This window comes from Zea mays, chromosome 8 (assembly GCF_902167145.1).
Source record: "Zea mays cultivar B73 chromosome 8, Zm-B73-REFERENCE-NAM-5.0, whole genome shotgun sequence".
NCBI classification, from domain to species: domain Eukaryota; kingdom Viridiplantae; phylum Streptophyta; class Magnoliopsida; order Poales; family Poaceae; genus Zea; species Zea mays.
In genome coordinates this window covers 90441266-90469192 of record NC_050103.1, presented here as the reverse complement: position 1 = coordinate 90469192, position 27927 = coordinate 90441266, and the positions used below count along the sequence as shown (strand labels likewise).

General features: G+C 49.8%; 3 protein-coding genes and 1 long non-coding RNA gene across 6 annotated transcripts; 3 read left to right on the top strand and 1 right to left on the bottom strand.

The window, feature by feature from the left end:
• Positions 1–492: 492 nt before the first annotated feature.
• LOC103635540 (uncharacterized) lies at positions 493–5098 on the top strand. 2 transcript variants are annotated; one of them, XM_008657969.3, is made up of 3 exons: positions 493–1299; positions 1506–1999; positions 4942–5098. In XM_008657969.3, the coding sequence occupies exons 1-2, from the start codon at positions 1121–1123 to the stop codon at positions 1858–1860; spliced, it is 534 nt and encodes a 177-aa protein (XP_008656191.1). In that variant the 5' UTR covers positions 493–1120; the 3' UTR covers positions 1861–1999; positions 4942–5098. The 2 variants fall into 2 exon arrangements, 1 of the variants encoding a protein (XP_008656191.1); XR_004851992.1 differs by having other exon boundaries at positions 1136–1299; positions 1509–1999.
• An 8405-nt stretch (positions 5099–13503) lies between these two features.
• On the top strand, positions 13504–18143 carry LOC103635539 (uncharacterized). Its single transcript, XR_557429.4, has 2 exons — positions 13504–17825; positions 17906–18143. It is a non-coding gene; the product is annotated as an uncharacterized lncRNA (long non-coding RNA).
• A 1166-nt stretch (positions 18144–19309) lies between these two features.
• On the top strand, positions 19310–20410 carry LOC100286240 (plasma membrane associated protein). The gene is given in 4 exon segments (NM_001159128.1): positions 19310–19385; positions 19388–19514; positions 19596–19861; positions 20008–20410. Coding segments are annotated over 3 exon segments (510 nt in total). The 5' UTR covers positions 19310–19385; the 3' UTR covers positions 20125–20410.
• A 3886-nt stretch (positions 20411–24296) lies between these two features.
• On the bottom strand, positions 24297–25155 carry LOC103635538 (endoplasmin homolog). Of its 2 annotated transcripts, none has more exons than XM_008657968.1 (5): positions 25001–25155; positions 24840–24920; positions 24641–24752; positions 24532–24570; positions 24297–24326 (listed from the first exon to the last, which is right to left on the bottom strand). In XM_008657968.1, the coding sequence occupies exons 1-4, from the start codon at positions 25073–25075 to the stop codon at positions 24536–24538; spliced, it is 303 nt and encodes a 100-aa protein (XP_008656190.1). In that variant the 5' UTR covers positions 25076–25155; the 3' UTR covers positions 24297–24326; positions 24532–24535. The 2 variants fall into 2 exon arrangements, with proteins under 2 accessions (XP_008656190.1, XP_020398133.1); XM_020542544.1 differs by having other exon boundaries at positions 24302–24331.
• Positions 25156–27927: the final 2772 nt, after the last annotated feature.

Here is a 27927-nt window from a genome sequence, read left to right as displayed (position 1 = left end):
TTTGTCTCAGCATGCCGCGATATTCTACCCAAATCTATCTTCAGTATCTTGTCAGATCCCATCTCATGAAATTGCATCTATCTCCAGCCTGGGAGTTACATGCTTCTCCACCCTTAAATATCCTCATTCGAATCTCGGGACGAGATTCTTTTTAAGGGGGGAAGGCTGTGATACCCCAGGTGTCTATTTCGTGTTATGACGAGAGATTTATCCCAATCTCGGATGCTCAGTAAAAATTTCTATTTCTCGATCGTGCCTATCTCTGTTTATCAGGCTTTCTCTTGGAAGTTCACCGAATTCAGAGTTAATCGATCGCGAGAAACAGCCAATTTTGGAGCGTGTTAAAACTTTTAATTCTCGGAACTAATGCAGACTCGAAGATCATTCTCGAATTATAAATCTCATCTGAAGCTCATTTAATCAAACTCTCGACGACTGTTATCTGATCTGAGCCCGCATCTAAATTCCTCGAACTTCGATCGATGTCCGACTATTTTATCCGAGTCCGTACTCTTAAACGGAATACTCAGTATGTCGCCCTCTAATTAATTCTTACTCGACTCAGCCCAGTATCTTTGTATCTAAACCGAATTCAAAACTCCCTCCGACAGCGATTTTAAAATGTCACGATTCGCTTTCTCCGACTAAAATTCAAAGCCGATCAGAAATCTGAGAGAAACATTTATTTCTAAAATAGTGCGCGATGAATTATTTCCGAGCGAAATCAAATCCAACTCTCGGCCGAGTTAATCGCGCAACCGTCCGTTCATCCGAAATCTAGTTCACGCTGTTTTGCGTACAGACGAAACCCGCAGAAACATTTTTATTCCGAAAAATAAATTTAGCGCGACCCGATTTGGATTTTGGGCCAAGCCCATTTCAGCCCAATAGGCCCACTAAGAAAAACCCTAACCCTACCATATGCCTATAAATAGGAGCCCTCTCCCTTGCCCTTAGCCATTTTTGCATTCCCAACCCTACACTTCCCACAGCCGCCAGCCACTTTTTCTTCCCCACGAAGCACGCAGGGAGCTCCCTCCCTGTCCATCCATGGCGTCTCCTCCCCCTTCCTTGGGCCGACTCCAGCACGCGCGCGCGTCCTCTGCTCCACATCCCAGCCATGGTGGCCGCCGGTTCCCTGCTCCTTGCTCCACGACCAGCAGAGGTCAGCGGCGCCCTCCCTGCTCCTCCTGGCGAGCGGCTGCAGCAGGGAGCAGGAGCTTCCAGGCCGCCCAGCGCCCCTTTCTTCTTCATGGCAGGAGCTCGCCCATGGCCTTGGCTGCTTGTTGCTTCTCTCACGTACGCACCCTCCAACCTCCAGCACGTCCCCAAGCTCCATGCCGACGCCCCTGTTTCCCTGCGCCCTACATCTCCCCTGGAAACCAGCCGGCCTCCATAGCACACAGGCATTTCCCCCAGCAGCGGCTCTGCTATTCCCTCCTCATGGCACGACGCCGCTGCTCGGCCCCCTGCTCCCAGCCGTGACGCCCAGAATTTTTTTTCAGCAGAGAGCCTCTTCCCATGGGCGCCACCCCCTGCAGCTTCCCCTTGCCGGCGCCCAGAAATTGCAGCAGCAGCCGCTCCTCCAGCCCCGCCATGGCTTGCGACTCGGTGTCCTCCCTGCTTGCGTGCTGCTGCGCAGTGCCCATGGTGCTTGCTAGGTGCTCGACGAAATGTGCAGCAACCCCGTCGTCTTCGTGCGCTGCCGGCTCGCTGTTTGGTGGAGCCAATGGACAGCACGCCGTGATGCCGCCGTGTGTTCGCTGTTTTGCGCAGCCCCGAACGTCGTCGTCGTTCACCCCGGTGAGACCGCGACGCTCCGTGTTCGATTCGGCATCGACATTATTTTCATACGATTAATTGTGTATGTGTGCTGTTTTATTTTATTTGGTGGAGGAGAGGAACCCCGTGTTTTGCGAGAAGAAGGCCAATCGTTCAACGCTCGTCGATGTGCGGAGCAATGCACAAATCGGAATCACCGTCGTTTGGGTTTGATATGGTGAGCCGATGTGTTATTTTGTTGTTGGATTGGATATATATAGATATGTGTGGCTGCGATAGTTCTTTTGTGCATCGTAGAGTTTGGTTCGCGGATGTATTAATTATTTGCTAAAGCACTTCGTCGTAAAGTAGTGTGTTAACTGTGGTAAATTTAATAAAGCGTAAAACATGCTTGATAATTTCTGCAGTCGGCTAAGATGTTAGCCTATGTTAAATATATTTTATGCACTCATCGCGGCGTAGGATAGTGTGGGTTGAAAATATAAATTATGTGACATGTGATTCATGTTTTAAAGGCGAGATGTGCGAATGATCGGTTAGTGTTTCACTTGTCTAGTCGATAAACGTTGTCATAAATAATTGTACTAAAATCGGGCATGAGAAGGCAGTGGGGACATGTATGTACGGGTGTGCTGTGGTGTAATGTAGTAGTGGTGGCGTAAGATAATTGATTGAGGTGTGCGGGTATATGCCGTAATGTGGTTATACTCGCGATGAAGAAAAGAGGTATGTATTGTGTAACCCGACGTGTAGGTTGCTATTGTATAATCGTGTGAAGGATGCTCACGATGGTCATGTGACTAGAGGGTGGTGTAGTGGCGAAGCGAGAAGTAAGTTTAATATGTTTAAACAGGTAGTTGATAGCATCCATCGGTACCGTCATGATTTCTGTTGTATGGTGGATTGATACTTTGTTTTGTCAATCATTGCATTCCATGTCCGTTGGATAAATAAATGTCTTGATAATCGATTATAGGTCTTATATGAGCGTTATCGCAGCCCAATAATTATTGGAAGCGAGTAGCGTTCATAAGTCGGTCCTTGTTAAAATTGAAGAACAACCCGCTAAGATATGCACAGCAGTGTTTTAGGTCCTTTAGTAGCAAGTAAGTCTTATGAAGTTTTATGCCAGACGTTAATGCCTCTATGTTAGACCTCCTAAAATATGGTGTTCTAAGTGACTTGTGTGTCGTCTTGTTTAAGTTGAAGAAAAGGTTAAGAAACGTTAATTAACCTGCTCCCACCCATGTTTTAAGTTGCAATGTCTAAATGGGTTGCTAAGTCTTATGCTGTGATTTGCCAACTAATGTTAAGTAGGAGTCAAATTCGTTAAGTGATTGTTATATATGTGTTGTCTCGGATTGCGATAATAATATGCAAGCCGACGTGTAGGATGTACAGCGGCCTAGATTGTTACTCTGGCTAGCCGACTTCTTAGATGACTTTAGTTAAGCTTGTAGTCACGATAAATTGCTTGTTGTATTCTAAATGCGTATGGTTACGGTCGCGGATGAAAAGTATTAGTGCTTATATGATGTCTAATTTAAAACGCAAATGGTTGGGGTGATTATCGGGGAGAATGCGTCGTTGATTGGTTATAGTAGTTTTAGTGCACTAAATGAGTTGGATAAAAATTTGTAAGTCTACTTGTTAGTCCTCATTGGATTAATTTAACTGTAACAAATGGTAAAGTGATAGAATAATTCAAGTCTCTAAAACATGGCAATTCTTGAATTGTATAGAAGCTGAAATGTATTGATTGTTGTTTTGGGCTGCACGCACTGTTTTCGGTGTGCTGTATGTTTGATGAACTAAATTGTGTTTTCTGTAGATATGTGCTATAGAAAAGTGGTAGATAACTTGATTATCTTGCTGGTGTTAAAATTTGATAGGCATAAGTCTGATCGTTTAGGAGTTATGATTTTTATAAATTCAGTGACTGAATCTGTCCAAATTCTGTACAGATTTCAGAAACTGCATTGTTTGCCTAATGTAATGTTAGAATCAGTCCTTGTCGATTATAAGAAAGTTGTAGATGCCTTTCTGATCTTGCTTGTGTTAAAATTTCATAACCACAGGCCTGATAGTTTAGGAGTTATGAATTTTACAGACTGTTTGTTGTGTTCTGTCCACTGACAGGACAGATTTCGAAAACTGTGATATTTGATTTAGTTAAACCTGGAATCACTTCTTGGTGATTATAAAAGTTGTGTAGTACTTTTGCTAAGCTTTTCAAAAAGTCTTAGATCACTCTTTTTGGTGGTCTGAAGATTAAGTTACATGTGTTTGAAGTGTGAAGACTAAATCTGTCCAGTTTTGGACAAGCACAGCCTTCATAGTATATTTTACCCTTGATACACGCTAAACCAGCCAGGGATGTTTATAAATAATTTGTAGACAATTTTATTACCTTTCCAGAAAGTCTAGGATCACCTTGTTTGGATGCCTGAATCTTCAGTTGTGAATTTTTGAAGTTGCAAGTCAGAATCTGTCCAAATCTGGACAGTGCTGCTGTAATTGCACTTTTTGACCCTGCTAACAGCTGAATCCTGTGGAGGTAAAAATACCAAAGTTGTAGTTCACTTTTTAAGCTTTCCAGAAAGTCTTAGTTGGCTATTTTTGGATTAATATTTGAAGAGTTATGATTAAAACTAGCAACTGCTGTATTGCTGTCCAAGAATTCTGCTAGCGCGCTTTTGATTGTTTAGTTCACCCTTGTCGCTAAAAATGTTTGGTTTGCTCTTAAGTAATGTAGACTTGCCATGTTTAAGCTAGAGATGACATGTGTGTCTTGTTTTATATGTTTCTTCTTTAGTTGATTGTGATATAGAATTTCCATAGCCATTGATGCCTATGTCATCGGTTAAACTTGTGTGGGATGCTTTTGTGTGATAAATAGAAGAACTAATGAAAAGCCGTAGCAAATTAAATAAACGCTTGTACTTATGGGGTCATATTTGTGTTGCGTAAGTATACGAAATGTTTGTCGTCTTTTAGTGGTGTTAACATTGTGCGCTCGATGATAGGTAGTTAGCTAACGCTAGTGTGTGTGGTTGCTTGGGATGTCTCACTACTTGGGGTTTAATTCGCTAGCGTGTACTTAAGATATCTTGTGCTATTTCCTTATATTCATACATATGCATCTTGCACCTCATATAGGACCGAGAGATGATGATCGAGCCATTGATGTGGTGCCAACCACAAGATGCAGTTGGTGGACGACCCAAGGAAGGATGGACATAACCAGTGGATGCTCGCCAAGCGAGTATCCCCCCCAGCAAACACTGTCCAAGTGTTAAATTAAAGGCAAGCCCTGGTTTTATGCATAACCGTTATATATGCTATTTTACTGCACTTAATGTTTGTAGGCTTGTACTGTGCACTTAAGTGTAGGAGTTGGCTGAAACCCTAGTTGCATGAACTCAGGATTCCTTTGAAATGAATACTAGTATGACAGGTCGAGTAGTTGCTTTGCTCAAGTAGGGTCTCGGTAGAAGACGAGTGATTTTTCTAGCACTCGCGCGAGATCAGGGAATTGATTGTACCCACTTTCACATTGTCAGGATTACTAGTTGGTGGACAACAATCCATGGGGATTGGTTGTTTACAAGATGGAAAAAGGAATAAGGATTAACGTGCGGATACCTGTGTCAAGCGTTTGAATGTACTAAACACATACCGAGAAATATGGTAAATCGGTAAGCCTAGTACCTGAGTGAACCTGCCCGCAGACTTTGCCCCTCACGCGACCTGAGACGAGGTCTCCCATTCCGGTTATGGTGGGTACAAGTGCGGCCACTGCACGACGGCCAGTCGGGGTCAGTGGGGCATTGTACGCCAAGGCGGTGAGCCCTGATCTGTTGCTAGGGAATCGATGGGGACGGTTGATGTGTGTGGGGACGGAGTGCCCCTACATATCGTGTGTTTAGGTTTACCTTGCAAGGATAAAAACTCGATTCGAATCGTCTGCTTCTCGCAGCTAATGAGACTGCTTGATCCATTGTACTGCATTGAGTAATAAGTGGAAATGAGGTGACTGGCAAAAGATGTGGATTGATAAAATGTTTGATACCATGTATGACTAGCTAGGTACACATCTAGTTAAAAGGATCATACTAAAACTTGAAAAGCTAAAACTTGATTTTTAGACTCGGCTAGTGCTTTTGGCAACCAAACCCCACAGCCAAACAGCTGCATGTCTAGAGGTAGAGGAGTAGACTCCTCACACCGGGTAAGTCTAGCTGAGTATTAGTATACTCAGCCTTGCTTGTGGCACAATTTTTTGCAGGTACTCCTTAGGATGATTGGTTGCTGGTGTGACTTAGCCTTCATCCCTGCCACCGGGATAGATGGTCGAGTGGGTTTTGCTTCCGCGGGAGAGGACCAGGAGGAGTAGTGTGGCCAGGCTTCGCCATGTTACTCGGTTCTTCTTCGTTAGTTATTTCCGCTGCATTAAAATTTATGTTTATTATTTCTGAAACTCCGATAATGTAATCACTAATGATACTTATTAAATTTGTGGTATTATGTTTTATTGTATTTCTCTGTGCCTCACCTTCGTGTGAGCTAGTGGTATTCGATCCTGGTAAGTGGCTTTATCGGACTAGATCCGAGGGACTGACGGGTTATTCCTGTTTAAGTGTGTCGCTGCCCTTAAGAGTGCGACTTGGGCACTTAAGCTAGAATAATTCGGGCGGTTCCGCCACACCGGTCCCGTTTGATAGGGTCCGAGGGCTCGATGCCTCCCTCTGGTGGGATTCCGTTACAGAATCGCTCCTGCTGGTCTCGGAAATGTCCTAGGGTACCCCGGGAGCGTAGCCCGAGCCTCGGCCATGTATCGGACGTACCAGAGTCATCCCTCGCTCTGTGTGCTCTGAGGCGGCTATCGAACCCTTTGGGGGCCAGCCTACGAACCCCTGATCAGTAGTGGGCGCGGAGCCCGAGTGGCCTGAGGCGGCTGTCGAACCCTTCTGAGGGGCCAGCCTTCAAACCTCTGACCAGTAGTGGGAGCGGAGCCCGAGTGCTCTGAGGCGGCTGTCGAACCCTTCCGAGGGGCCCGCTTCCTTCACGGAGAAGGATCCCTTTCGGAGTATCCCCTTTCCTAGTCCCTGTAGCAAGAGAGAGAAAGGGGAAGAGGAAAAGGATACGAAATTGAACGACGTGGCGCACCTTTTTTGACGCGGTCATTATGGCGGATGTGAAGCGTCGCCCTCTTTACCTGCCAAAGGTGTCGCCTGCCCTGCTGCAGAGTTAATGCGACGGGACGAGTGGTTCACGGGGCAGCCGTTGTGCGTGCGCGGGCCGTTCGAGGAACGGAACACGAGCGCGTCGTCTTCACGCCGTGGGAGAGGGCTCTCCTGCTGCTCCAGGAGGGGACGTGAGCTTGCAGACGATTTGACTGCTGCTTCCGTCCGCCTGCCGCCGCCATTACTGCCGGTCCACTTTTGGCCATATCGACCGTCACGCCTTCTCTCGCGGCTGACTGACCCGTGACCGATGTGCTCGGTTGGCACTGTTGCGCCATGCGCAGGGTTGCCTCGAGTCGCGGCACCGGTTCCACAGTCGAGAAGGCGTGGTACTGGCGCAAGTGGCGGTGCAGTTTCTCGCACGTAGTAACCGGCGCGCCGGTTACATGACGTGTGGGCCTGGGCCTCCATGCTGGACGTGTCGGAGTCGAAAGTGTGCGCCCCCTTGGTGCAGTTGCATGCCGCCTGCATGGCGATCCGCCCTTTCACCGCTGGTCTGGGCGAAAGTGGAGGAGTGCTTGTAACCGCTGGGCAGTTACGCGCACCGGGCGCGGCAGTTTGGCCTCTTCTGTCCTGGGCCAGTTTGCATGACACGTGGGACCCAGCCCCCGTGTCGTAGGGGGAAGACCTTGGAGCGTGTTGGTGAAGGCTCAGTCCGCGATGCCTGAGGACGCTAGCGGGGAGAGTCGCCTTTAAAAAGAGGGCGACCCCCTTGGATGGCAGCCATGCCTTCGCACTCCCCTCATGCATCGCGTCCTTCCACCTTCCGAGCCCCCAGATGGGGAGCGCCCACGTCGTTTTCGTCTTGCTGTCGTTGGAGGAACACAACTTCGCGGAAGTTGGTACCTTTCAGCCATCGCTCGGCTTCAAGGATTTTCATCAGGCAGCCTGGCTGCATCCCCTTACATGTGGTCACCCAAGACGGTGACCACCAGTTTGATAGTGGGGAGAAGCAAGCCGAGCTGCGGCCTCTGCCCCGCCCACAGCTTCAAGGATCTTCATCATCCTTGCTGGGGCGGAGGGCGAGCTGAGCCGGAGTGGGCGGCGGCGAGCCACCTGGGATTTTGTCGTCCCGCAGGCCCTCCAATGTGGGGGGTTGTTCGTACCTGCGGGGGTGGAACCGGAGTTCCATCTGTAATGGCACCTTGAGTGCCGGTGTTTGTTCATTGTGGCTGTCGGGGCCTGAACATCAATGTATCTTGGCGTAAAGCCGTGTTTTTCCTCATTTCGAGCACTAGGACTCGCATGTCGGCTAGCTGAATCGCTTAACCAAGTGTGAGTTGCCCTGTGCGGAAGGTGACGAGTGAGGTATCCGTATCCCGGAGGCATAGGAGTCCCTCGGCTCGGTCGGCCTTGCCGCCCGAGGCTTCTCTTACTTAGTTAAAGGAACCCTCGGCCGCTCTGCGATGAGCCAGAGCCGGAGGCAGTGGTATCAGCATGGACGAAGGCGGAGTTGGCTCGAAAAGAAGCTTCGTCGACCGGAGCCTGGCCGGGCCGTCCACTGGCGAGACCAACGCTGGAGTCGGGTTGCCGAGGCCATGAGCCGGGCTGATGTCCTCGGGGGACAGCTGGCTGAGGCTACGGAGCGGCTGATCCGGCCATCTGCTCGGGCTGGGTTCCTGGAGGAGGCCCTAGCGGCGATGGCCTAGGCGCGGTGCCGACGTCTTCCTTCGAGGCGGAGATCCTTCGACCGTGTTGCCATCCGAGGCTGGGTCGGATTCCGCCGAAGGTGGAGTCGACGTCGAGGGTGCTGCTGCTCCCCCTACCGATGTATGAACCTGCAGGAACAGCTTATCTGTAGTGTGCGTATGTTTTTTGCGGCCGTCGAGGCCCAAACATACCGTCGTCGTGTTGTAAAGCTGTGTTTCTTTTCCCTTTGTTTCGAGTATCAGGACTTATTTGTCGGTAACAGAATCGTTTGTCCGAGCGAGAGTTACTTTTCACGGAAGGTGATGAGTGAGGTATCCGTATCCCGGAGGCGTGGGAGTTCCTCGGCTCGGTCGGCCTTGCCGCTTACGTGTACTCTTACTCGTTCGTTAGATTCTGTTATCGATATAGTCGAGAAGGCACGAAAAATCGTTTCGGCAGAAAAGCTTTCGAGCGTTAAGACTTGTTCGGCCAGCGGAATCGCTTATCCGAGCGTGAGTTACTTATCGCAGAAGGTGATGAGTGAGGTATCCGTATCCCGGAGGCGTAGGAGTCCCTCGGCTCGGTCGGCCTTGCCGCTTACGTGTACTCTGTCGTTTTCAGGATCCCACTATCGAAGCAGTCGAAAAAGCACGAAAGATGTTATGGCAGAAAGACTTTTTCCGAGGAAAATTTTGACGCGGAGGGGGTTCCCCCCTTCTAGCCCCCGAGGGAGGGTCGGGCTTTGCTGAGTCAAGGCTGACCCTTCCTTGATGGTTAGACTTTATTTGCGTATATAAACGAGGTATATGAACGACTTGAAAACATCTTAAGGGTAGAAGCGACGTAGCTGTCGGATGTTCCAAGTGTTGTCGTAGACCTCGCCTTGACTGTTGGCCAGCTTATATGTTCCGGGCTTCAAAATCTTGGCAATGATGAATGGCCCTTCCTAGGGAGGCGTGAGCTTGTGGCGTCCTCGGGCGTCTTGTCATAGCCGAAGCACCAAGTCCCCCACTTGGAGGTCTCGGGACCGAACCCCTCGGGCGTGGTAGCGTCGTAGGGACTGCTGATACCTTGCCGAGTGTAGTAAGGCCATGTCCCGAGCCTCTTCAGCTGGTCCAGTGAGTCTTCTCGGTTGGTCCAGTTGCCTCGGTCGTTGTACGCCCTCGTCCTCGGGGATCCGTGTTATAAGTCAGTGGGCAAGATAGCCTCGACCCCATAGACTAGAAAAAACGGCGTGAAACCCGTGGCTCGGCTTGGCGTCGTTCTTAGACTCCAGACCACCGTGGGGAGTTCCTTCATCCATTGCCTGCCGAATTTGTTGAGGTCGTTGTAGATCCGTGGCTTGAGTCCTTGCAGAATCATGTCGTTGGCACGCTCTACCTGCCCATTCGTCATGGGGTGAGCTACGGCGGCCCAGTCCACCCGGATGTGGTGGTCCTCACAGAAGTCCAGGAACTTTCTGCCAGTGAACTGGGTGCCGTTGTCGGTGATGATGGAGTTCGGGACCCCGAAGCGATGGATGATGTTGGTGAAGAACGCCACCGCCTGATCGGACCTGATGCTGTTTAGGGGTCGGACCTCAATCCACTTGGAGAACTTGTCGATGGCGACCAGCAGGTGCGTGTAGCCCCCGGGTGCTTTCTGCAAGGGACCGACGAGGTCCAGACCCCATACAGCAAACGGCCAGGTGATGGGTATTGTTTGTAGAGCCTGAGCGGGCAGGTGAGTCTGCTTTGCGTAGAATTGACACCCTTGGAAGGTGCGTACAATCCTAGTGGCGTCGGCCACCGCGGTTGGCCAGTAGAAACCCTGTCGGAAGGCGTTTCCAACGAGGGCCCGAGGTGCTGCGTGATGACCGCAAGCCCTGAGTGTATTTCTTGCAATAGTTCCTGACCTTCGGCGATGGATATGCATCGCTGGAGGATGCCTGAGGTGCTGCGGTGGTAGAGCTCCTTTCCGTCACCCAGCAAGACGAACGACTTGGCGCGCCGCGCCAGTCGCCGAGCTTCGGTTCTGTCGAGGGGTAGCTCTCCTCGGTGGAGATATTGCAGGTACGGGGTCTGCCAGTTTCGATTAGGCGTGACCCCATTCCGCTCTTCCTCGACGCGCAGTGCCTCACCCTCGGGGGCCGAGGGTGCCTCAGGCCGAGCCGAGGGCGCCTCGGGCTGAGCTGAGGCCTTCTCGTGCTCGGGCGTGTCGTCGGTCTTGACTGAGGGTTGATGTAGGTCTCGGGAGAAGACGTCCGCGGGAACCGTTGTTCGCCCCGAGGCTATCTTAGTCAGCTCGTCCGCAGTCTCGTTGTATTGTCGGGCGATGTGGTTGAGCTCGAGCCCATAGAACTTGTCCTCCAGGCGCCGAACCTCATCGCAGTAGGCTTCCATCTTTGGGTCGCGGCAATGGGAGTTCTTCATGACTTGGTCGATGACAAGCTGCGAGTCGCCACGAGCGTCGAGGCGTCGGACCCCTAGCTCGATGGCGATGCGCAACCCGTTAACCAGAGCCTCATACTCGGCCACGTTGTTGGACGCCGGGAAATGAAGGCGCAGCACATAGCGGAGGTGCTTCCCGAGGGGTGAGATGAAGAGCAGGCCCGCGCCCGCTCCTGTTTTCATCAACGACCCGTCGAAAAACATGGTCCAGAGTTCCGGTTGGATCGGAGCTGCTGGAAGCTGGGTGTCGACCCATTCAGCCACAAAGTCTGCAAGGACTTGGGACTTGATCGCCTTCCGAGGGGCGAACGAGATTGTCTCGCCCATGATCTCCACCGCCCACTTTGCAATCCTACCCGAGGCCTCTCGGCACTGGATGATCTCCCCCAGGGGGAAGGATGACACCACAGTCACCGGATGAGACCCGAAGTAGTGTCGCAACCTTCGCCACGTCAGAATTACTGCGCACAGTAGCTTCTGAATTTGCAGGTAGCGGATTTTGGTCTCGGACAGTACCTCACTGATGAAGTAGACCGGCCTCTAGACGGGCAATGCGTGCCCTTCTTCTCGTCTCTCGACCACGATCGCGGCGCTGACCACCTGAGTGGTAGCGGCGACGTAGATCAAGAGGGCTTCTCCGGCAGCGGGGGGCACCAAGATGGGCGCGCTTGTAAGGAGCGCCTTTAGGTTCCCGTGGGCTTCCTCGGCCTCGGGGGTCCAAGTGAAGTGCTCGGTCTTCCTTAAGAGGCGGTACAGAGGTAGGCCTCTTTCGCCGAGGCGCGAGATGAAACGGCTTAGAGCCGCAAGGCATCCCATGACCCTCTGTATGCCTTTCAAGTCCTTGATAGGCCCCATGTTGGTGATGGCCGCGATTTTCTCCGGATTGGCCTCGATGCCCCGCTCGGAGACGATGAACCCCAGGAGCATGCCTCGGGGGACTCCGAAGACACACTTCTCGGGATTGAGTTTTACGCCTTTCGCCTTGAGACACTTGAATGTCGTTTCAAGGTCGGAGAGGAGGTCGGAGGCTTTCCTTGTCTTGACTATGATGTCATCGACGTAAGCCTCGACCGTTCGACCAATATGCTCTCCGAACACGTGGTTCATGCACCTTTGGTATGTCGCACCCGCATTCCTCAAACCGAATGGCATAGTAACGTAGCAGTACATGCCAAAGGGTGTGATGAAAGAAGTCGCGAGCTGGTCGGACTCTTTCATCCTGATTTGGTGATACCCTGAGTAGGCATCGAGGAACGATAGGGTTTCGCACCCAGCAGTGGAATCCACGATTTGATCGATGCGAGGCAGCGGGTAGGGAACCTTCGGACAAGCTTTGTTTAGACCAGTGTAGTCTACACACATCCGCCATTTCCTGCCTTTCTTTCTCACAAGCACAGGGTTGGCTAGCCATTCGGGATGGAATACCTCTTTGATGAACCCTGCAGCCATCAGCTTGTGGATCTCCTCGCCTATGGCTCTGCGCTTTTCTTCGTCGAATCAGTGCAGAGGCTGCTTCATGGGTCGGGCTCCAGCTCGGATATCCAGCGAGTGCTCGGCGACATCCCTCGGTATGCCAGGCATGTCCGAGGGACTCCACGCAAAAACCTCGGCGTTCGCGCGGAGAAAGTCGACGAGCACTGCTTCCTATTTGGGATCGAGCTCGGAGCCGATCCGGACTTGCTTGGAGGTGTCGTTGCTGGGGTCGAGAGGGACGGACTTAACCGCCTCTGCTGGCTCGAAGTTGCCGGCGTGGCGCTTCGCATCCGGTGCCTCCATGGAGAGGCTTTCCAGGTCGGCGATGAGGGCCTCAGATTCGGCGAGGGCATCGACGTACTCCACGCACTCCACGTCGCATTCGTACGCGTGTCGGTACGTGGAGCCGACGGTGATGACCCTGTTGGGGCCCGGCATCTTGAGCTTTAGGTAGGTGTAGTTGGGGACAGCCATGAACTTGGCATAGCATGGTCTCCCCAGCACTGCGTGATAGGTTCCTCGGAACCCGACCACCTCGAATGTGAGGGTTTCCTTTCGGAAGTTGGAGGGAGTCCCGAAGCAGATGGGGAGATCGAGTTGCCCAAGGGGTTGGACGCGTTTCCCGGGGATGATCCCGTGGAAAGGCGCCGCGCCGACCCGGATCGAGGACATATCGATCTGCAGGAGCCCGAGGGTCTTGGCATAGATGATGTTGAGGCTGCTGCCTCCGTCCATGAGGACCTTGGTAAGCCTGACGTTGCCGATGACGGGATCGACAACGAGCGGGTACTTTCCCAGGCTCGGCACGCGGTCGAGATGGTCGCCTTGGTCGAAAGTGATGGGCTTGTCGGACCAGTCTAGGTAGACTGGCGCCGCCACCTTCACCGAGCAGACCTCCCAGCGCTCTTGCTTGCGGTGTCGAGCCGAGGCGTTCGCCACTTGCCCACCGTAGATCATGAAGTAGTCATGGACCTCGGGGAACTCCTCTGCCTTGTGGCCCTCCTTCTTGTCGTTGTTGGGGGCTCTGCCTTCTTCCGCCAGTGGCCCGGCCTTGTGGAAGTAGCGCCGAAGCATGACGCACTCCTCAAGGGTGTGCTTGATGGGACCCTGATGATAGGGGCACGACTCCTTGAGCATCTTGTCGAACAGGTTGGCGCCTCCAGAGGGCTTCTGAGGGTTCCTGTGCTCGGCGGGGGCGACAAGATCTGCGTCGGCGGCGTCACGTTTCGCTTGCGACTTCTTCTTGCCCTTCTTCTTGGTGCCGTGCTGAGCGGACGCCTCGGGGACTTCTTCCGGTTGGCGCCCCTGAGGCTGCTTGCCCTTCCGGAAGATGGCCTCGACCGCCTCCTGGCAAGAGGCGAACTTGGTGGCGATGTCCATCAGCTCGCTCGCCCTGGTGGGAGTCTTGCAACCCAGCTTGCTCACCAGGTCACGGCAAGTGGTGCCGGCGAGGAACACGCCGATGACATCTGAGTCGGTGATGTTGGGCAGCTCGGTGCGCTGCTTCGAAAATCGCCGGATGTAGTCCCGGAGGGATTCTCCCGGCTGCTGGCGGCAGCTTCGGAGATCCCAGGAGTTCCCAGGGTGTACGTATGTGCCCTGGAAGTTGCCGGCGAAAGCTTTGACCAGGTCGTCCCAGTTCGAGATCTGCACAGGAGGCAGATGCTCCAGCCAGGCTCAGGCGGCGTCGGAGAGGAATAGAGGGAGGTTGCGAATGATGAGGTTGTCATCGTCCATTCCACCCAGCTGGCAGGCCAGCCGGTAGTCCGCGAGCCACAGTTCCAGCCTTGTCTCCCCCGAGTACTTGGTAATGGTAGTCGGGGTTCAGAACCGGGTCGGGAACGGCGCCCGTCGTATGGCCCGGCTGAAAGCTTGCGGACCGGTGGTTTGGGCGAGGGGCTCCGATCCTCCCCGCTGTCGTAGCGTCCCCCACGCCTGGGGTGGTAGCCTCGGCGCACCTTTTTGTTGAGGTGGGCTCGACGGTCGTGGCGGTGGTGCTCGTTGCCGAGGCGTCCCGGGGCCACAGGCGCTGTGTCCCGCGTGCGCCCGGTGTGGACCGAGGCTTCCCGCATGAATCGGGAAGTCGTGGTGGGACGCTCCGGGGGGTACCCTTGCCTTCGGGAGGCAGAGCTTTCGGCCCGTCGGACCGCGGCATCCTCCAGGAGATTCTTGAGCTCTCCCTGGATTCGCCGCCCCTCGGTGGTGGATGGTTCCGGCATCGCTCGGAGTAGTATTGCTGCTGCAGCCAGGTTCTGGCTGACCCCACTGGAAGCTGGGGGCAGTCTTGCCCTGGCATCGTCGGCGATGCGGTGCTAGACGTCTTGGGCCAGATGACACGCTTCTCCGGCCGGTGCTCGGCCTGCCCACTCCTGCCCGATATTTTGCCGAAGCTGCACAAGTTGTCCTGCTTCCTCGTCGAGCCTGGCCTGCATCTCGCGGATTTGCTCGAGCTGTGCGTCCTGACCCCCCGCAGGGACTGGGACCACAGCTAGCTCCCGAAGGATGTCAACGCGAGGCGCAGGCCTAGGGGATCGCCGTCCTCCGGCATACCAAGATGGTTGCCTTCGTCGAGACCCCCTAGATCGACGTGGAAACATTCGCGACTTGGGCCACAGTCCTCGTCGCCGAGGCTGTGGCTACTATCGGAGCAATCAGAGAGGCAGTAGTCACATGCGGTCATGAAGTCCCGCATGGCACTGGGGTTATCGAGCCCGGAGAAATCCCAACCAGAGTCGGGCTCGTCATCTTCCTTGGAACCCGGGGGCCCGTAGGTTGAGACAGTCGTCAGTCGGTCCCAGGTTGACCGCATATGATACCCCGGAGGGTTTGGATATGCCTTTATGAAAGCATCCACCAAAGCGGGGTCGCTTGGTGGGTCGAGGCTGAATCTAAAAGGCATAGGACGGGAAACGGACGGTACCTCTTGATCGACGGATGGTGACGAAGTCGCGTCGGGGACGGACTGCACCGTTATCTCGGGTACGAGACTAACGCCCAGCAAGTCCTTCGCGAGCGTGCTGGCGCCATCCGTCTGCTTGGGGTTGGCGTGTTGCGGGGAAACGACGCTCGTCTTCGTCTCAGACGCGAGGTCAACGCCCGACGTGTCCCCCGTTGGGGCGTCGGCGCCGTCGACTCGCTCGACAGCCGACGAGGTGCCACCTCCTGCATGGCCATGGTTGCCCTGCCTCCTCCTCCGTCAGCGGGGAAGGTGACGGGACAGACCCGGATGTCGCTCTTCCGCCACGTGGGGAAGACGTCGTTGATTCCGCCGCCGACGGGCGGGCTGACGGCCGCCATTGTCGTTGTCGCGCGGCGGATGAAGGAGTATCATGTCGTAGCTGCCGTCGAGGGACATGAACTCAAGACTCCCGAAATGGAGCACCGTCCCGGGTTGGAGAGGTTGTTGGAGACTACCCATCTGGAGCTTGACGGGAAGATGTTCGTCAACACGCAGCAGGCCCCTACCTGGCGCGCCAACTGTCGGCGTTTCGACCCCGGGGGGTCCCTGGACCGACGAGTAAATTGTCGTTGCGTGTCCCAGCCCAGATGGGTCGGCGCGAGACGGAACACAAGGGGGGAAAACAGTAAGGGGAAACCGCGGCCTTCGTGTTGTCCTGCGCCCAGGGCGGATGCGCTAGCAGTAGGGGGTTACAAGCGTTCGCGTGGGAGAGAGAGAGAGAGCGAGGGCCTTGTGCGCCAGCCCGTTCTCCCGCGCGACCACCTTCTCATACGAGAGCCCTGGACCTTCCTTTTATATATGTAAGGAGAGGGCCCAGGTGTACAACGGGGGGTGTAGCAATGTGCTAACGTGTCTAGCAAAGGCGAGCCAGAGCCCTATGTACATGCCGTCGTGGCTGTCGGAGAGGTTTTGGTGCCCTGTTCATGTGGTGTCGTGGCCGCCGGAGGAGCGCTTGAGCCCTGTGGAAGTACAGCTATCGGGGCTGTCGGATCCTTGCTGACGTCTCCTTGCTTCCGTAAGGGGCTGAGAGCCGCCGTCGTCATGGAGCACGCGGGGTGCCATCATCACTTGTTTACCGGGGCGAGCCAGATGGGACGCCGGTCTTGTTCCCCGTAGCCTGAGCTAGCTAGGGGTAGGGTAATGATGGCGCCCCTTGTGACGTGGTCGGTCCGAGCCCGAGGTCGGGCGAGGCGGAGGCTCCTCCGAGGTCGAGGTTGAGTCCGAGCCCCAGGGGTCGGGCGAGGCGGAGACTGTCGTCCGAGGTCGAGGTTGAGTCCGAGCCCCAGGGGTCGGGCGAGGCGGAGACTGTCGTCCGAGGTCAAGGTTGAGTCCGAGCCCCGGGGGTCGGGCGAGGCGGAGACCGTCGTCCGAGGTCGAGGTAGAGTCCGAGCCCCGGGGGTCGGGCGAGGCGGAGTCCGTCTTCCGAGGTCGAGGCTGAGTCCGAGCCCTGGGGTCGGGCGAGGCGGAGTCCGTCTTCCGAGGTCGAGGCTGAGTCCGAGCCCTGGGGTCGGGCGAGGTGGAGCTTCCTATGGCGCCTGAGGACGATCTTGGCGGCTGTCAGCCTCACCCTGACGAGTGGCACAGCAGTCGGAGCAGCGCAGGCGGCGCTGTTTTCCTGTCAGGTCGGCCAGTGGAGCGGCGAAGTGACTGCGGTCACTTCGGCTCTGTCGACTGAAGAGCGCACGTTAGGATAAGGTGTCAGGCGATCCTCGCATTGAATGCTCCTGCGATACGGTCGGTTGGCGTAGCGATCCGGCCAAGGTTGCTTCTCCGCGAAGCCTGCCCGAGCTGGGCTTCGGGCGAGTCGAAGGTGCGTCCGTTGCTTGAGGAGACCCTCGGGCGAGGCGTGAATCTGCCTTGGTCTACTGTTCCTGCCCGAGGCTGGGCTCGGGCGAGACGAGATCGTGTCCCTCGTGTGGACGGAGCCTTGACCGGAATCGCGCCCATCAGGCCTTTGCAGCTTTGTGCTGATGGGGGTTACCAGCTGAGATTAGGAGTCTTGGTGGTACCCCTAATTATGGTCCCCGACAGTGAGTGTCTTATTTATTCTCAACACGCTCGATATTGGTTCTATAACTAATATATTATATTTGCAACAGTCTTGGTTTCCACAGCAGGCACAACAGCAACCATTTGTTTTCCCTCAGTTTCAATTTAGTTAAGACTTGTCGTTTGTATCAACCTAATTTCAAATCTTTACTAAACTTGATTTTGTAGGGATCTGGGGTCATGGGCCACAACACGCCACCACCGGTCATACCAGCACCAGGAGGAGCTTATGCAGGGGAGGGAGCTACTCCAGGAGAGGTTAGTTTGAGAAACAATTTGTTTGAATAGTGGTCATACATGTAACAAATGCCGTTATTAATGTCTTCTTTTTTCTTTAGAATTCAAACATGTTACACAACTTCATCAACGAGTTTTTCGCTTCTGGAGGTAGTGGACACAACTCCAACGATCCTGATATATGATGGAGTTAGCTTTGTGCCGAATTGTGCGTTGTAATGGACTAATAGTGGACTTTATGTTTGTATGGACTATTTGTGGACTTTATGTTTGTATGGACGCCAATTTTATGTTGTGGACTATTTGTGAATTGTGTATTTAATGTTTCTGTATTGTGGATATTGTATGAATTTTCTGTTATTTTTGCATTTTTTTCAAAAAAAATTTGCTCTGAAATTGTTAATTTTCGGCGGCCTCCCTGGCCGCAAATAGTAAATACTATTTTCGGCATCTGCTAATTTTCAGCGACTGCCAAAGGGCCGCCGAAAATAACAGTTAATTTTTGGCGGCTGGCTGGTGGCCGCCGAAAATAACCTATTTTCGGTGGCTAGACCCTGACCGCCGAAAATATGGTCTTGTTTTCGGCTAATTTTTTCTGGCGGTCAGGAACCGCCGAAAATAAGCTTAAGGCCGCCGAAAATAGCTTATTTTTTGCGGCAAAAGCCTTATTTTCGGCGGTTCCTGGCCGCCGAAAATCACGGTAGCTCTCGTAGTGACCGGACTGCACAGCCACTTGACACTTGTGATGTACAACAATAAATTAAGCGGCTAAGCATTGATGATGCCCCACTGCCCCGAGAGAGCATGTGTCATGGTCTCATGAACTGGAGCCATGGAGGCATTGGGCTAGCTAGGCTGCTACCTTATCATACGGCTGTACGAGAGAACAAGATAGGGCGAAACATAAGGGGGACATATCTGGTGCACATAGAAGACTGGTGCACATGATGCACATATTAAATCACCATCACTCATTTTAGATCTAACGTCTCTAGTTGATTATTCAATTTACAAATAACACCTTCCACCACTACACACCACCACGTTGAAGGGTGTCCTTAGTAAAATGTACCAAACAACTAGAGACGTTAGATCTAAAATGAGTGGTGATGATTTAATATGTGCACCATGTGCACCAATGTTCCATGTGTACCAGATATGTTGTCAAACATAAGACCTCCTCACCTTTTCACCTGCTGTGCGTGCATAACCCCGGCCTGTTTCTGCGGATTGGATGCACCCCCTTGCTGCAGCGGGAGCCGGGAGATGAGATCCGTTCCTTGCACACAGCAAAAGCAACGGACCCCATCCAGCCTCCAACGTACTCTCCAATCGGCAGCAAGGAATGGCACCTGGCTTCCTCGCAAAGCAAGAAATCGTACGTACGTCTCTGCCTTGCTTTGCCACCGATCTTACCTTTCAACCCAAGAAATGCTGCTAGTAGCCTCGTATCCTTTCTGCGGCATCTCTGCATATATACGGCCGGGACGCGCTGATGCATTCACGCACCCACAAGGTTGAGAGCTGAGACTGATCTGTGCCATCCGTCCGTTCCCGCGAGCGAGAGAGGCCGGCCGCAGCATATGGCGTCCGCCGCCCACCGGTCCATGGGGTCTGCCCTCCTGTCCCTCAACCTCATCATGTACGTCGTCGTCGCGGTCATCGCTGGCTGGGCAATCAACTACAGCATCGACGAGAGCAGGAACTCGCGTAAGTGTGCTGGACGTACGTCGACGTCGCGCGCAGAGGCAGCAGGAAATTAAGTGTTCGTCGTGTTCTTCGTTCCTGCAGTGAAGGGCGCGACGCCGCCGGTGCGCCTGTTCCCGATCTACTTCCCCATCGGCAACCTGGCGACGGGGTTCTTCGTCATCTTCGCGCTCGTCACGGGCGTCGTCGGCATCTCCACCTCGCTCGCCGGCCTGCACGAGGTCAGCCAGGGGTACCCGGCCAGCATGATGTCCGCCGCCGCGTCCGCCCTTGTCACCTGGACCCTCACCGTCCTCGCCATGGGGCTAGCGTGCAAGGAGATCAGCCTCAGCGTGAGGCCCGGGAGCCTGGTAAGCTAAGGATTGCATTGGTCCATTATATTGCTGCATTTTTTCCTTTCCCTGCGTGACATGTCTTTCCATGCATTCGCGCTCGTGCGTGCGCTCTCTTATAATAACACATACACTGTCTGTGTTCTCCGTCGCACGTGCTGCAGCGCACCTTGGAGGCGTTCACCATCATCCTGACCGCCACGCAGCTGCTCTGCGCCGTGTCGCTCCACGCCGGCGCGCACGCGGTCATCCTGGAGACGCCTATCGGCGGCAGAGTCTAGCTGAGGTGCGCGATGACAGCTAGCATGCGCCATCTTGGCAGAGTGATCGGTGTTGTGTCGCTTTACAGGTGCCGTGTGTGTGCTTTCTGGGTACCTAAAATTCGTGTGAGCCTCATTCATTTGTAAAAAAAAAGGCGTGGACTCATAAGTGGTGGTGAACTATCGGCGATTCTTCCCATACTACTGCAAGACAAAATTATTGCGCTTTGCACAGTTCCACTATATATATATACTAAGTGCATGTTTGTATTAAATAATCTTGATTATTTACTCTAGCTAGAATAAATAAGCTGGCCGCTGCTGCTTGGAACCTGAGATTATTTAGACGACTCAGTACGCAGGATGGCCCTGGGCGCATGCCATAACAACTTGCACCGTGGTCTGTTGCTGTTTGGTACGTAGCTTCAATGCATTGCAGCAGTTTATACACGCGTTTCGTCCAAATAGGTTCACACATTGTTCCATACACGTTTTGTCCAACAATTGTTCATACACGTTTTGTCCAAACCAAAACACTCAATACAAAACTACATCCTTCTAGCAAATAGTGCATATATTGGCAATTTTGGTCTCGGAAGTTATCCATGTCTCCCCCGTCATCTTCCAATTGGCCTTCAACATCGCGTGGTGACTCGAAGGAACGGGCATGCATGTAGTTCTCGTCTTGATCACAACGATCAAACTCGTCGTCAGCCATTTTGCTGTCTCGAATAAAAATTACGTAGAGCCACACATGTACGTATTCATTTTGATTGCTTCAGCATCGGATAACTTGGCAAGTCCAACGAAATTCTTCACTTCATCTTCAAGACACCAAAAGAACGCTCAATCAATGTGATCACGAAGAGATGAGTGTACAATTGGTTGAATACCTCCTTTTTCCCAGTTGCGCGTGGTCCTGCTCTGAACTCCGGCAAATGGTACTTCACTCCTTTGTATGGAGCAAGATAGCCCTTTTGGTTTGGATACCCTAAGTCCACAAGGTAAAATTTTCCTGCAAATTTCCAAACAAATTATGAGAAACACAGTTTTGAAGTGCGGACAACAAAAAAATTAAGTTGCGCTAAAATAATCGTACCGGGTGGAGGATGAGGGGATATAGTGTCGTACTTGCGCAAAGCATCATTGAATACTCTCATATCATGCACCGATCGAGACCATCTCGCAACAATAAAGGTGAACCTAATATCGAAATCACATATGGCTAAAACATTTTGAGTCGGGTATCCATGACGACCCACATGTTGAACAAGTTTTGATGCGGGTACAACAACTGGAATGTGAGTGTCGTCTATCGCCCCTATACAATTGTTAAAATGAGGCACAAACCGATCAATTAGCAACTTTTGATGCCTTGTTGTGAAGTTTGGATCAATAGGTTTCACAATATCTTTGGCCATTCAGTATACACAATCAAACACTTAACTGACTTTCCTACTGATGGTTTCTTTTGACCTTTGAAACTGATTCTTCACTTGAACAAATGATTGAGGTGCGCCAACAGTCTATAGAAACATTGCCAAGGCTTAAATAGATGTCATTTTACTACTAGATGCCAAGCCATAAGATGACAATAACAAGTCATGTAATCTAACAAATAATGGTCTACTGACGGTTATAAATTGAAAATTGGCTTATATAATATCTTTTAAGACGGTTTATAACCATCTTAAATGTGGGACATCTTTTGCAACTCCATCAAAATTGGACACTTCATAAGCGTCTTAATAACTGAAAATTAACCGTCTCATATAGCATGATCTGTAGTAGTGTCATCCTAAGCATCTCATAGCATTCGTTTGGATCGCTTAGTGTTCTCATAACCCAATCAAAGCCACACACAACAGGTTATCTTCTAGCAGCTTTGTTCAAGTAAATTTCAGTATAGAGCATACCAATTCCAACAACAACAACTGCTTCAAAATTCCTCAAAGTCTCAACTCGGTTGAGATCAACAGTCATCGACATATCATCCTCATCATCACTTGAACAAATATCCATCTATAAGGAACCATTGCACAACATAAATGACACTATGTGTAATAGGGTTCAATTCAACATAAAGGACTTCTTAAGCAACAAATAAGAAGTTCATTAAGCAAGAAGTAGCATGCTAATGTTCAGCTGGTCGTAATATGGTTCACAACAATTATAACTAGCATAGTAAGCTCTTCTACATGAGTCCTGCGCGTGCACAGTATCGCTTCAACCAAAGAAGTGTTCCTTCGTCTGTCTCAAATACCTTAAAGGAGGATCGATTCTCAGCTTTCTTAAAAAGTTGGTTGCCATGAAGTGTTCAGTTGATCCTTCCTTTGCCCCACATTGAACTGCCATAGACTGAACTTCCTTGATAACTTCATCAAGATGCTCACATAGCATGGCTTTGTTTGCAATTTTACAATTTTCCTTTAGAGTGGCATGAATATTCTGCATCACTTTGACCATTTGGTTCTTGGGCTTCAATTGACTTGCAATACTAGTAGTTGCTTAGTTTCGGGGGAAGCTTCCTTTTGGAGCATAGGAACTAGTAGCAGGTCATGCAAATGTATCACAGTCATCTCCACCATAACATCCATCAACAACAACCTCTTCTTCATCATTCCCTCCAAACACTTCACGGGTGCACATGCACTAGATCCATCCACAAAAATGCCACCAGACATTTCATGTAACAACACTTAATGCTCTGGTGGACCTTTTTTTATTGTTTCCAGTTTGAATGGCCCTGCATGCATGTAAAAGAATGGTTAGTTAAACTAAACTCAACAAGAAACCTTTGAAAAGAAGCAAGAAAATGGTGCATACCTTTGTCAACCTATTCCGATACTCATCAGATGCAGAATATGTTCCCAAAGTTGCATTCCACCCAAGTCCAGTATCTTTATGTAGTTGTAACCAAAATCCATACAAGTATTTTGAGAGCACCTAGAGGGGGGTGAATAGGTGATCCTGTAAAAATCAACAACTAATAGCCACAAAACTTGGTTATAAAGATGTTAGTGCAATAGAACCAAGTGGCTATAGAGTGAGCTCTTGCGAATCACAATAATCACAAATAAAGACAACACAAGAGACACAGTTGTTTATCCCGTGGTTCGGCCAAGTATAACACTTGCCTACCTCCACGTTGTGGCGTCCCAATGGACGAGGGTTGCACTCACACTACTACAGATCATGCTATATGAGACGGTTAATTTTCAGTTATTAAGACGCTTATGAAGTGTCCAATTTTGATGGAGTCGCAAAAGATGTCCCACATTTAAGATGGTTATAAACCGTCTTAAAAGATATTATATAAGACAGTTTTTAATTTATAACCGTCTGAAAAAGGTATTTGTTTAAGTCATTTTGTCGGATAAACCGTCTGAAAAGGTATTTGTTTAAGTCATTTCGTCCGATAAACCGTCTTGAATTAGGTTTTTTTAAGACACTGCTTCTAAAGAATCGTAGAGAATACAAACATTAAAAGTCATAAAGTATTTATCAAACCGTCTCGAATATCCTACAATAATAGACGATTACAATATGAAAACCATCTTATTTAGGTGACTAATAATGGACGTTTTAGAAACCGTCTTATTTAAGAGACTGATATTAGACATTTTGGTAACCGTCTTATTAAGATTTAAATGAAATGACTTACACGGCGGTACATTCTTCAATTTATAATCATTTTTTCAGATATCATGTTATAATAATTTGAAAGAGAAATATACATACACATATATTGAACAATATTATAATTAATATAATATAAATAAGTACCATTCAATATATCATAAATAAACATTGTCAAACAACGCATACATAAGTGTACTCTAAATCTAAACTAAAATACAACTGTTTGCACTAATGTTAAGCCTAACTTTATATGAATTAAAGTATTCACACTTTTGCGACCACCAAATTTGAATTCTATTCTATGTTTTCCTATACAACAAATACGAGAAAACTAGACATAGCAAAAAGCTCCAAGCAGCACGTGGATGGTCTCAAAGCTGCCCTTGTGCTTCTCCCTGTTCTTGATGACTCCTACACGCCCGGTGTTCCTCCCGCCAGTCACCATGACCATGTTGCCGACGTCAAACTTGATGAAGTCCATGATCTTGTTGGTCTCCAGATCGATCTTGACCAGCGCCTCCATTGCTTCGTACAGTTGCAGATACACTTTCTTTTCTTCCATCTTTTTAGCTCTTTCCTGCCTTCTCTGCATCAATTCAGAGTTCAGACTATATATCGAACGAAGGTTTCAAACCACAACGAGCATTGGCCTGACCATTGGTTAGAGAACATCCTATACAGTCCCTGGTGGAAAATAGACAAACTATGGATTCAACGGGCTAAGACTCTGAGCAGACACACTGAAACCCAGTACAATACTGAGACCAATCATCACAGAGAACTCACCGTATCAGCTTCGACAAGAGACTCGAGCAGCTCCTGTTCCTGCACTCATAAACAAATATTATGAGTGTAGTAATCAGCTAGAAAGATGAAAAGGCAGTACCTGAAGTACCTGAAGTGCCAGATTTAGCAATCGTTCCAAGGTTCTTAATAAGATCTTCCTTGGTCATACCAATACCCCTATCCCAAATGGAGAGGATTTTCTTCTCTTTGTCCAACTTAATCTGCATAAGCATAGACCAGATGCCTTGAGGTCTGATTCTAAAGCGTTGCCCAACAGAAAAAAAACAGCTCTGAACATTGAAATCTACCTGAATCTCAAGCTTTGCAGTGTCCCTTTCACCCAAAACTTCCTTATCAGTAAGGGAAAGGAACCTAATCTTATCCAACGCCTACAGACATGCAGAACACCCAGTTAATTTCGAGCATCCACAATGTAGAACAAACACAGGGGTCAGTATGTAATACATACATCAGAGGCATTAGATATGAGCTCCCTCGGGAAGATATCCTTGTTGTTGTAGAGTGAGTTGATGATGATGTCCATGAGTCTGGAAACCTCAGCTTGGAACTCAAACTTCTCGGCTGAGCTCCTGAGAGTCTTCCTAGAGATAGACTCGGCTTCACTGCACGCAACAAAATCATATTGTTCATAAAAGTATCGATAATATGACAAGACAGTAACAACCAACACTGATTGGCAGAAGGCTATGCGCACCTCTGGGCAACCTCAGAGTCGGTGGACAGGCCATGAGGGACAGCACCAAGCTTCTCCTCTACCTTCGGTGGGTTAGCCAAGTCATCGCTGCTCTCCTCGGCATTCACTTGTAGCTTATTAGCTGCAGTATAGGCAGGGTCAGAACAAGATTGAAATTCCATAAGGATTAGAAGATTGAACTTGCAGTAATATGTAGAGTTTTGGTGTGTAGGTACAGCACAGTAAATGGAAATGAAATCAGAGCTGCCACTAGACTACAAGGTCCTTTTAATTCAACAAGAGTAGTATGATAGGGACATGTGCAGTGAGTCCTCGAATTTACTAAGATCCAGGTAGGTGGAGCTTTGAACAGGTCCCCTTCTCCTCCCAGGTCATATTCTGATACCATGGATGGTTGTACCAAGTTCCCCTGTGCAGTAACGAAACAGAGATGAGAAGAAAACTTCCAATGGGCTAGACAGACACCACTACCAATTTCAGTGCAGCACAAAGTAAGCAGCAACCAATCGGACAGACAATTTAGGTTCTAGAGCTCTGCTTCAGACAGATAGTTCAGGTTCTAGAACTCTGCTTCTAAACAGGCAAATTAATTGCCAAAACTCAGTGTGTGGACATCAGATAAACTTAGAGTGTGGACATCAGATAAACTCAGTGTGGACATCAGATGAACCAGAAAGAACTCATATGTAAGGCTTCTGAGCAAAATGACACAACTTATGTTACTAGACTCACGCCAATTTCAAGTGTGCCCACACAAATCAAACAAAACAAACTACACTAGCAGTACAATTTGCTCAGCCTACTTATCACAATTTACAATTGCACTCCACTATCAGCACGACAAACTGAAACGGAATAGACTGAAGACTCCTGTGTCACCAATTTCAAAACAAGACGAACAACATTCGAGACAACTAAAACGATCGCCTCCACAGGCAACTTGATTAGCTCAACGATGCATACCATATTTCATAGTGTTGCAGTAACACATCGATACAGATAATAATAGCATAAGACTTCAGCAACTTGCCATCAGTACAAGGAAACTAGTAGTAATTACAAGCGTAGCGGTATATGTCTAAATAAAATGTTAGTAGGATGAACAGAGCCTGAAATAATCTTATTGTCTGTTAAGAATATATTTTTGTGGTAGGTCACCATTGCCAATGCTTTGTTTAGTTTTTTTTGTCTCGTCTGTATTGACCTGCTGTGTGAAGTTGCAGATAATAGACAGCTCCTTTCAACAGATATAGTAATTAACAAGTTGCAGGGTAATGTGAACTGACAAAACTACCTTTTAAACGAAAGCACCGGATGTATGACAGAAAAGAAAGGGGCACAGCCATACAAAGCTATGGCAACAACTACATGTTTTAAGAAAGGTTGGCTATTCACAATTAATTTGTATTTTACAAAAACAAAAGTATAACTAACTACATCAACAAACACTATCTTAGTAGCCATAGAAGTGTGCCAAACTTAAATATGTGCATTGCAAAATGTTTGTGTTTTGCATCTCCAACGACGACAAAGGCCTTCTGTCCCAAACTCCCAATCCAAGGTAGGGTCAGCCACGTCACTCTACCTTGCAACTTCAAAGTCGAGCTATATCGCCCTAATGGTTTCACCATCCAACCCTGAACATATAACCTACAAGTTCTAACACATCTGCTGCTCATTCTGTCAAGTTCAGCAGGCCACACAATCATGTCTGGAAATAAATAAAATAGCAAAATACTATGTGCATTTATTTGAGCCCAAAAATAAAATGGAGCAGGCAAAAGATAGGTACCTTCGCTGCTCATTCCATCATTCGTCTAGAAGCGACATGAAGCTTTCTCCGGTCTCTCTGAAATCCACCAGCATGCTGCAGATCTCTCACTGTGCAAGAAATCTATCTGATGAAGGACTGCAACTTCAACTCCTGCAGCACCATGCATTCGCTCGCCTGCGCACCCACGCACTGCCGCACACTGAATTTGCAGGTCCATCACATGATATGAGAAACAATTCTGTATTGTGCGCGCCTGAAGTAATTGTCTTCTCCATGCTCATGTATGAATATACCAACTCTACTTTTAAAAGAAAAACTATTACTCATAGAAAAAAGGAGCATACCTCTTCCCTGTTTCCCCAGCCATCATAGGCTACATAGTATCCATTTTGTGCTATAGCTCCAACTGTTGCTTTATACCTAGCATTTTAGCCAATCAAACATGTTGTAATGAAATGAAGTGAAAAATATTAAAGATAAGATTATCTAGACACAAACAATGATAGGTATATCAAAGAGAAGCTCACACATTCTCCATCTTCACTCCACCCAGCTTGAACTCTAGTACCAACGACAAACCTATGGGAATGTGAAAGATCATCCACTCCCTGCCACAAGACTGTCAGAGTAGAGTAGGAAAGCAAGCCATTATGTCTTAATATAAGCAATGTAAATTGTAATTAGTCAGGACGATCCCTTTTATCAATGGAACAATTGCCATGTATTTATCACTTATTCAGTATTCCAGCTAAGAAAAGAACCCATCTAACGAGTACCGAAGAATAAAGCTACCTCAGACTGGACTCTAGCTGAATAACCTAGTGGTGATAGACCTACAACATTCTGGGCACTCTCGGTTTGCTTTGCAATTGTCAAAATATCTTGGGCTAACGCTATGACTTGCAAT

Excerpts from the sequence above, each read along its gene's own strand:
- LOC103635540 (XM_008657969.3), top strand. The coding sequence starts at position 1,121 with ATGGTGGCCGCCGGTTCCCTGCTCCTTGCTCCACGACCAGCAGAGGTC. Across the intron at positions 1,300-1,505 it reads CTGCTTGTTGCTTCTCTCAC|CAGAGAGCCTCTTCCCATGG; the intron begins GTACGCACCCTC and ends ATTTTTTTTCAG.
- LOC103635538 (XM_008657968.1), bottom strand. The coding sequence starts at position 25,075 with ATGGACATCATCATCAACTCACTCTACAACAACAAGGATATCTTCCCG. Across the intron at positions 24,753-24,839 it reads CTGCAAAGCTTGAGATTCAG|ATTAAGTTGGACAAAGAGAA; the intron begins GTAGATTTCAAT and ends ATGCTTATGCAG. Across the intron at positions 24,571-24,640 it reads TGCTAAATCTGGCACTTCAG|GAACAGGAGCTGCTCGAGTC; the intron begins GTACTTCAGGTA and ends TTATGAGTGCAG.